General features: G+C 31.0%; 2 protein-coding genes across 2 annotated transcripts in view; one reads left to right on the plus strand and one right to left on the minus strand.

Moving 5' to 3' along the window:
- LOC108574550 (fibrillin-1-like) overlaps positions 1 to 1,593 on the plus strand; it is a 17,576-nt gene extending 15,983 nt beyond the window's left edge. Inside the window, 2 exon segments of the mRNA XM_017937159.1 lie at positions 307 to 473; positions 553 to 1,593. Of these exon segments, the coding sequence (XP_017792648.1) occupies positions 307 to 473; positions 553 to 958 (573 nt within the window). The 3' untranslated portion in view covers positions 959 to 1,593.
- Positions 1,594 to 7,962: 6,369 nt separating this feature from the next.
- The window catches only part of LOC108574551 (serine/threonine-protein kinase PLK1-like), a 38,663-nt gene continuing 36,076 nt past the window's right edge, over positions 7,963 to 10,549 (minus strand). Inside the window, exons 4-7 of the mRNA XM_017937160.1 lie at positions 9,810 to 10,239; positions 8,958 to 9,421; positions 8,492 to 8,625; positions 7,963 to 8,306 (exon numbers count right to left, since the gene is read on the minus strand). Of these exons, the coding sequence (XP_017792649.1) occupies positions 7,963 to 8,306; positions 8,492 to 8,625; positions 8,958 to 9,421; positions 9,810 to 10,239 (1,372 nt within the window). The remainder of the gene's footprint in view (positions 8,307 to 8,491; positions 8,626 to 8,957; positions 9,422 to 9,809; positions 10,240 to 10,549) is intronic.

Consider the following 10,549-nt stretch of genomic DNA (forward strand, 5'->3'; position numbering starts at 1 on the left):
ATTAACAAAATTAGTTTTTTTATTTAATTTTCAATTAATTTTTTCAAGTAAAAATTTCAAGCAGAATGATTATGCAAATATTTTATAAATGATTGACAGATTTAAGTGGTGAAACAGTATATGAACCGTACGTGCGCTTAACCGTTTGTTAACGCGTGTTTCACCTCCATTATCCTGCAATTACGTAATAAAATTTGTACTTGACCTAGTCATCGAAAATCTAGGCCATTAGTTGAATTTCAAATTGTTTCTCGTGCTCTTGAAACTCTTATGATCATAATGTACGATTGCCGTTATTTTTGTCAGACTGAACACCGTTCTTTCGGTTTTTCTTTTTTTGAAGATATCGACGAGTGTAGGACAGGACAAGTTTGCAGAGGTCAAGATGAAATTTGTCACAATACCAGAGGTGGTTTCCGTTGCAATAGAATAAATTGTCCTTCGGGATATCACCGTGATCATGTTAAGAAAAAGTAAGGCGACCTTTTGTTAAAAAAAAAAAAAAAAAAAGTTAATACTACAAATATTTCTGATAAAATATCGAAATTTCAGCCGATGCGTGAGATCATGGCCTTGTCACTACGACAATCCAGCTTGCTTCAAACAACCGTCGCATTATTCGTACAATTTCATCACCCTTGTGAGCATGTTACCAATTGCGCCGAACGAGCCGGAGAACTTATTCAAAATGACAGCATACCATCAACAAGGTTCGGCGATACAATTCAGCATGGCGTTTCTGGATGCACGCGCTCCACCTGGCGTGCAACGCGCTACAGAATCTTGTTTCGCTTTAAAAAGGCCATCGCCAACCGAAGCTGTTTTGGTATTGACCCAAAGCATACAAGGCCCACAGGAAATTGAACTCGATTTAAGCATGGAGTTCTATCACCATACGATTTTTGCGGGAAGTGTCGTAGCAAAGATCATGGTTTTCGTTTCACAATATGAATATTAAAAATGATCTTGAAAAACGAATTATTAAAAATTTCTTAACTTCTTTTTTTCAATTTACTCGAAACGATATATTTCAAACGCAATATTTCACAATGTAGTTTATAAATTTTTCATCTGAATCTAAAGAAATGAATGATACACAGGATATTTTTGAAAAAGAGTTCAAAATTTATAAGGTGAATAATGGGTAAAGAAAATTAATAAGTAGGATTTGTGTAAAACATAGTTTTATGGGTCTTTCACTGCCACGCACATTTCATATTAGAGACATACACACGCATGTTCGATGACATCATTCATACTTCACATAGTTTCCTCTGCAATTTTCCACACAATTTTCAGATAATGATTTTGTATTTTTGATGTACAAACAAGTAATACTTAGGATTGTAATGATAACAGTTAAATTTTTTTTGGGAGGTAAAGGAAGTAAGAATCGTTGTAAAAAATTAGAACGAATCATAATGAATGGAGCAATAATTTTATACTGTATTTTCGGTACATAAGTAGATTTGTATGTACATAGGGTATATCTAAGTGTATACACGTGAGAAAACGAAAGAAAATCACATTAATCGTTTTAAATTAAATTCCTTTAGATTATTGTATTCTGTAAACATTATGTCTTATAAAAATCGCAGCTTTATAAAACGTTTCAATAACGAAACGTTCGTCTTCGCTATATGTCTAACAATTAGTCTATTGCTAGCGGTCATACTGTATGCACGTGTACGTAAACATTTCAAGGGATCTACCATATTCGATATATTTAATTGTCTAATTGTAAATTAAAAGTGACGTTTTCAAAATGTTTACGCAATTATGATACTATACTGTATGATACTATATAGTTGTATGTACAATATCGTCTACGTTAGATCTCAAAACTTATATATAATAAGAGCATGTGTATTTTTCGTTATGTATCTAAGTATTTGATTTTCTTGTTTTATAAGATGCATATCCTAGTTAATTTGAGATCCTTAGCATCAATTGCTGTTTAGTTGCAACAAAATATCCGCAACGTATGTTTGCGATAAAAGATATGAATAAAAATAAAATATAGGTAATATAATATAATTCCTGCCAATCCAATTTGATAGGTACATATACTTGATGGAAGAGCTATAGTAAGGTCGTACGCTTCTACGACCACACTGTAGCACCTCCACTAAGTATACCCCGTGTTTATTGGAAAGTATTTCTTCTTACATGTAACACATGGATACACGAGTAATCATTAATAGCCATTACACTAACAATGATTGTAATTAAATAAGTATAATCGGTACTAAGATTAATAACATTGTCGGAAATTATGATATTCGCGGTAAGAGTAATAATAACAATAAGAGACATTAATAATCTCAATAGTGTCTCTATAATGGTCCATGATAATGTTATAAATTATTAATCGTTTATTTGCATTGACCAAAAAATATATCAAAATATACAACTAAAAAACGTTATGTTTACTCGAAACAGTCATACCAACAGTTGTCTGCTATTATATGATATTATGCAATAAAATTATTAACAAATATAATAAAGTTACATAGGTTGATAAAATATTAGAATCGAAAATAATTCTATCGAGAGAGTAATTTAGTTGAATAATAGTAACAATGATAAGTTTGAGACAATCCTGATAATAACAGGCAAAGCAAATTTATGGTGTACTACAGTATAGTGTAGTATATACAAATATACTGTAGGACCAGATTCAGGTTCGAGATCGTAATCAATCTTCATTGTAAACAAGTGGTTTGGTTCATATATGTATGTATGCTCGATTTACAACTTGATGAGAATTTGATTGAAGACTATTATAAATGATTTACAACTATCAAAGGGAATATTTTCAACTATCGATTCTTATCACTTTAACGAAGCGTGAAATTCATAATGGACAACCAAATTGAGCAGTTGGTCTCCCATTCGTTACATACACAATGTATCCTATACGTATTCTGGCAATTGTGAAAGATGAAAGAACATGAGAATTTATCATTGCAACAGGTTACAAGAATATAGTTTTTTAATTGCAGATATACACTGTATAAAGACGCATCTAATAAAGTTTGCTTCTTACAAAAAGTTTTCTGCGCATCATTGTTTGTGTTTTTATCTTACAATTATTAACGTTGCTTATAAGATCCGCACTGACAAGTATCCACAACAATGGTAGATGCTTCTCATTCTTTAAATTCATCCTGATATTTTTATATTATGTATATATACATATACTTCAATTGTGAATTTGGATTAAAAAATTAACTGTAAGAAAATTTCTTGTCTAATAAATCACTGAATAGCGTTATATATTTCATATTGTGACTAGGATTACTGAATATGATGAGATCTTTTAGTTAAGCATGTACGAATTATTTCAAACAAAGCTTGGAATGGGCTTTCAATGATATTTTATAGGTTACTTTAACCGTTGCGAAATTCAAGAAAGCAAAACATTGAAATACAAATGTTTTATTATTCTATAACTTAATCCATAATTTTAATCATTTTAATGTAACAATGTATGAACATGTATAAAGTATTGTAAAATGCTCAACCGAAAAATATCGGTTTTATTTAACTTATGTTTTGGGCCGTTCGAGTTGCCGGTATATTTAACGCGATCAATGATAACAATTTTGTGATTAATGAGCAAGAATATCACGTGGAACTATGAAGAATTTGACACAGCCTCTATATTTTTTGGAATTTAGCTTTTATGGAATTTGAACTTCGTACAATTTTTAACATGTTGATAAATTAAAATGCAATGAAATTGTGCAGCATTAATATGGCTGATTAATTCTGTTACCAGCATTTGGAATTGCGTATGCAATTCGAAAATCGAATCTAATACCATTTAATATCATATCGCTTAATATCTGATTCGCACTTGCCTACTTTTTAGTAATTCACCGCAGAGGCACCAAATGCGTGTCAATTTAGTAGAATTAAGTATTATCGAATCGTATTAAAAATATATGGAAACGACATGGTATAAATATGATTCATATTTATACATATGTACATATATTGTTTATACTGTTTACATGTCGCATTTTATTATAATTCAAACATGTACCGTTTCGACTTTTCACACTTACACGACGTACATTAACTCGTCATTTTACTTATTGTTAGTCCTCGTAAAAATCGAATGTTACAAATCAATTTTATTGCGTTCATACTTATATTATTAATACTTTGTTATCAGTAGTATAACGAATTAATGAAAATTCTTTGTGAATTATTGTTTTACTTCATATCAAACTTATAGATCATTTTATTTTATTTGATAACAAAATTTGTACGCTTTCAATCAATTTCCCGATAGAAATGAAAATTTTAAGGATCGTGTTTTCAATAATCAAATATTTTAAACAAAAATCGTGTAAAATTTATTTCCGTATTTAAATTTGTTTCTTTTTAATGTGTATAATTGAAATGCGTTAAAGAACGCAGATTATGCTTCTAGCAGACGAAGAAAGAAAGCAAGCGAAAATTATAACCATTTTTCAAATTACAAGTTCTAAATACAGGGTATTTGACAACAGCTGGTAAAAAATTTAAGGGTTGATTCTACAAGTCAAAATAAGACGAAAATCAAGAATAACAAAATTACATTAGAGACTTCGTTTTGTAGTTATTAACAATTAAAGATATCCCTGCGACAGAGCAAACCTCCCTACACCAACGAATATGGGTCACGTGAAGATACTAGGAAGGGTTGCTCGGTTACAGGGATATTTTGAAATGGTAGTAACCAAGAAACGAAGTCTCAAAAGCAATTAATTTATTCTTAATTTTCGTTTTACTTTGGGTTGTAGAATCGCCCCTCAAAATATGTACTAATTGTCGTCGAACACTTTGTATGTTCAGTGAGTAGGCTATGTATTGTACATACATACTTGTAACAAATGAGCTATCGAAACATTTGGCACTAAATTTATCGAAACGAAGAGCTGTTGCATATATTACAGTATAAAACTTCCGTTGCTATATTTATTTTAATAAATATTATACTAAATGGATGTACATTCAAGAATGTAACTTTGAATGATAAAGCGAAGTATATACTTCAGAAAATAAATAACTTTGTGTAAAGGAAGTAAGCTAAGATAAATTAACTGAAAAGTATACGTATCACGATCATTCTAAAGAAAACAATGTGTGTTACGTTATTTGTAAGCCGATTAAATTGGTCCACTTAATTTTAGCATTAAGTTTTCATCAATATCAGTATCGAATGTTAGGTACGATTTGGAATAATTTCTGCCAGAGTTGTCCAACTTGTGCTCTATTTTATTTGTACTAGTGTTTTCTTAAAAACATAAATTTCTTTGCTACACATTAGTTTCAAATTTTACTTTGCATCACAAATAGACTTTTATTTAATAGAGGCATGTAAGTTTTGGCACTGCCTTATTTAATGAACGTTCCTTTTTAAACTACATATTATGTACTTTTTTTGTCGTTTAATTTTTCTTATTACAAACTGTTTTATTACTGCAATGCGTATTAAAATAAGATCCCACTCTTTCTGTATTATTCTCCTATATTATCGATACAATTTTTCGTTATTTTGTATTTATTATTAACATGTATTAACAACAGTAATCAAGAGTAAAAAGTTGAGCAACCCTGATTTAATGTTTTTTGCACAAGTAACAATATTTGCACTATGTTGTATTATGTATATATCAGAACAAATTATTGAAATATGTTCTATTATTGGTTGGTATAGATATTTCGACAGTATAATAATTCTTTTTCTCATTATTATAGTCTCTAGACTAAAACCAACATACAAGATAATATTCAATATAAAATATTGAAATATCGTAACTATAATATTTATCACGAAACTTATGAAATTATCGTGTTGCTGAGAAAAATTTAAATTGCAATATATCTGACATCACGTTCAATAATCGCTAAAATGCCAAATCACTGTGCGTATATTGTCAATAACACAACTGCAATACGGATTCTTGCAATACTTAAATAACGCGATTTGTTCGAAATTAAACCTCAAGCAGACCCCCTTCTAATGGGTCTAATTTCTAGAATTTCGTTATTTGCAACTAAAAGTATATAAAAATTTAAGGAACAAAAACGAGGTAAAACTATGGCCCTCGTTTTGGAAGTCTGAACTAACATTTCTCGATGATCTACTTGTTGGTTTTCTCTAACTTTACACAGAAAATAATATATCACAACTTTGTTATATTTTATAAAAAAAAAAAAGTAATCGATTGCAAAATTCGAACATGACGTATCTACTGCTCATTTTCGTACATCTACTTAACAATAGTTTTCATTTAGCTGCACTCGTGCATAAAACAGTTTAATAATAATTACCAGACTTTTTCATCTGTATAACGGTAAAGCAAAGATATAAAATTATATTTTTTTTAGTCTTATATATTTTTCAATCTCATATCTCTAGTAACTATCTTCTTCTATTTAACCAACTTGATCATACAAAAATATTTAGTATAATGTAAAATTAGTAGTTGTTATTGTAGGAATGCTAGGTTATAAGAATGTGTGGACTGGAAAGATAGAGCTGCGAATGAAGAGTGTTTGGGACTGGATGCGTTGTGAGAATGTGGACACGCGAAGAGTGAAAGAGTTAGAGAAATAGAGAAAGAGTGAAAGAGCTAGAGAAATAGAGAAAGAGAGAACGAGTGAGTGAAAGAATAAAATAGGGTGAATGAGACGTGTGCAGGTCATTGAGAGTCGGAGAATCACAGAGCGAGAGTGATTGAGAGAACGAGAATTGTAGAAGTTATAGAGTTAAAGTATTAGAGAATAGTTATAGAGACATTATAAAGCTGCAGTCATAGAGAACAGTTTTAGTTGTTATTGAGTTATTTTTACTGTTGAGTCTATATTATTAAATAAACTGTTATCGTTATTAATAATCGTGGATTGTACCTGTCTATAACCAAACATCCCTGTATTATTTTTACGTTTTTTTTTTGTTTTTTTTTTGTTAACACTACTTCGTAACATACTTTACAAACAAGGGAAGGCCTACAAGTGTCCACTTATCAATTTTGATGACGAATTTTCAAAGTCGTTTTTCTCAAAAACAATGCCTCATACTGCAAAAACTTTACTCTGAAATTTCGACTTATTTTTTCATAAGGAATCATCCCCTTGACAGTTCATGATTTTCACGAATCATCCCTGTCATGATTTCTGGGACACCCTGTACAGATAAATTCACCGTTGAAATAACGAAAAATTTCTAGGTTTGAACCTTTGTTAAAATATAACGGTTAACAGGATATTCAGTCAAATAAATTTTACCACTTTAATTTTTAGAGGCTGTTTTAACACCAATTGTATGAATCATGAGCGTTGGAAGAATACGGGTTAGATATTTTTTTGAGAACTACCTACATAGATCCTACAGAAGTTTCATCAAAATCGATATTTAACACACTTGGGAAGCTACCCTTGTAATTTTATATGTGTACGTACTATTATGTATAGGAATATACATATATCTTTTAATATTCATCAAATACCTTCAACGTTTCACGAATTCTTTGCAGCGAAATAAAATTTTTGCACTATTTGATTTTGTCGCAAATACATTTTGTTCGCTCAACGTAAAACTTTGTACAATGTAACAATTTTTGAATAACGTAAAAATTTGTTTGGGTAAGAACAAAATAAACTTACTAAAACATTGACATTTCTTAAAAATTAACATAAATATGTAAGTTTAAATAACTTTAACATGTTGATCCATTATAACGAAATTTATACAACAAAGTACTAAACTACTAGAAATAATACCTTTAAATGTATTATGCCTTGTATTCTCAAATTTATAATTACTTTAGAGAGTTTCTCAAAGTGAAAACTAAAGAAAGATATTAAAATTTGTACGAGTGCAGCTAACGAAACATAGATATCTATGCAAAACAAACTTCAATCTTTTAACGAATAACCCACCTTGGGGCGTGTCTTGGATGGTCAAGCAATCGTATTGTCATGCATTTCTGCGAATTCTCTGGACACTTTGTAGACGTAATATAAGCGTTCATAGAGATCTGCTGTACAGCCAAAATCACGTATATCGTTTAACCAGTAAGAAGACGTACGCCTACTGGTGTCGATATATGTAATTAAGTATCCCTTATGAAGGGATTCTTGTGAAACTACTAATTTAGTGTGATCTTCAAAGAAGTTTACTTGTAAAAGAGGTACCGTTAGCTCCATCACAATGGTTTTATCAGTCCTTAACCATTTTCTCATTCGTGGTACACAAATGTTCTTTGACTGCTTTGATGTGGTTCGTTGTTTCTTAATTTCACCACCTGAAACACAATTGACGAATAACGTTTAATCATTGGTATACAATAGGTATTCAATAGTATACAATAATGTTCTTCCATATTATTGAAGAAGGGATAATTTGTATGCTATATAAAATTTTATTACATTGGATTTACTTTGAGAAACAGTAAAAATCCTGAGATGTCCTATGTACAATGTCATTTACCTTCAGTCATAAATTTATCCATATACTGCGTGAAACGTTGCAGCAATACAAGTTTCTTCTGCAAAGCAGGAGGAACATCTTCTTCTCTCTGATATCTTGTTACTTCTTCATCAGTTGCCACATACTCCACCCTTCTTTGCGAAAGGAAGTATGTTTGTAAATAAGTTAAAATACAGGCTAGAAGGATGTTTAACCCTTTGCAGTATGATTTTTTAAATAGTAGCATCAACTATGTTGTCTTTTTAACTTTAAAGTGTTTCAAAGAATTGGTTTTCTTCACCTCGGTTAATTAGTATTTAGCTGTTCTTTCTTTACTTTGGTATATGCTGTCATGCAGAATTTAAACAATGTATGAGTAAAGTACATACAGATACAAATCACAAATGTTACATTCAATGTTTGTCTTGAAATAGAGTTTACTTCAAAGGGTTAAACATATAAACTTATCAAAGAGAAAAAGGCTGACCTTCTATCATGGGTGTAACTAATTTTCGTGTGGTCGTTGAAGAGAATTCCAACAGACTTATCAGAAAGTTGAAAACCTAGGCCATATTTGTTCGAGTAATCGATCCATTTCGTAATGAACAGAGGTACAACATTCCTTACAGGTGGATGATTACGCAACTTAATTTTACATTTTATTTCTGTAATACAGTTTTCTAGTGCCTGATGCATTTGCATACTTTGCGCCATATATCCCAGTTTCTTATGATCCGGGCAAAGAACGCTGCTCAATCTTTTTCTGAATTTTGGAACTTTTCGAAGCTTTCTAGCTAACCAGCTGATCACTTTCAATCCTTTTCGTATACTTTTCTGAGATCGATTCGTTTGATGCTGTTGTTGCTGCTGCTGCTGTTGCTGTTGCTGTTGTTGTTGCTCTTGCTCTTGTTGTTGTGACTGTTGCTGTTGACATTGCTGAATTGTGTGATCCTGTTATAATAATACAAAGAATTATTGCTAATGTAAATAATTTATTAAAACTTTCTATTATTTGTAGCAAATTCTATGATTTTGTTTAATTCCTGTTCACAATTCGGAAACAACCTTTATTCAATAACTCACACAACTAATCAAATGTTTTTGTTTTATTTACAATAGATAATCTTCTATTAAAAAGTGTAAGTAATTTACTCTCAATTTACATTAGTTTACAATTCGTAAGTGAACAAAATAAGCGTTTGCAAAATAAGTAAAAAATACAGTTTCTAACTTGATGTGTTTTGTGAGTTATAAAATAGTATTAACAAATCTTCGTTCATTTTTTATGTTAAGGAATTATACAAAAATATTATAAAATCGATGTAAATTAGATATTTACATGAGTCTGGTTAAGTTTCTGGTTTCTAGAAGTTGTAGAATTCGAACAAGGCGACGGCATAGTTTCGATTATAGAGGCACGTGGCATTTGGAAGCAAGAGATACGCGGCAAGGTAGATGGTACATATTCCTTGGTGAGATAAGCGTGTTCCTTCACCCTTTCCAAAGAGGGTCTGAGCTCAGGATTCGGCTGTAGAAGCCACTTGATGAGATCTTGTCCGCTTCGACTCGCTATCGTGTCGTCCACTTCTCGATAATGATTATTACATATTCTAGCGTATGTTTCCTTGAGTGTTGCCGTGTCGAAAGGTGGTTGCCCTACCAACAGGGCGTAAAGTATGCATCCGAGAGCCCAAACATCAGCCTCATAACTGTACGCTTGCTTATACAACACTTCCGGCGCGATGTAATTCGGTGTTCCGCATATCGTCCTATGCATAAAAATGAATTATTAAAACTTCTCGTGTATAAATTGCGGGGGCTGATTATTATTCTCCCATAGAAATACGTGCGTGTCTTCGTTTCACGTATTTATTGTACAGAATAATAACAAACCTGTTGGCATCGTTTAATTTGATTTCATTGTACTCAAATATAATTTAAATATACATGTATATTTAAATACTTATTTAAAAGTAAGGTTAGGTCGCCTATTTTTACCTTTAAATACCTATTAATTCTATTCATGGGAGATTAACATGTGTATTGACATCCCAAGATTAATAGGTTTAACTTACTTAT

This window comes from Habropoda laboriosa, unplaced genomic scaffold, assembly GCF_001263275.1.
Source record: "Habropoda laboriosa isolate 0110345459 unplaced genomic scaffold, ASM126327v1 scaffold175, whole genome shotgun sequence".
Taxonomy (NCBI): domain Eukaryota; kingdom Metazoa; phylum Arthropoda; class Insecta; order Hymenoptera; family Apidae; genus Habropoda; species Habropoda laboriosa.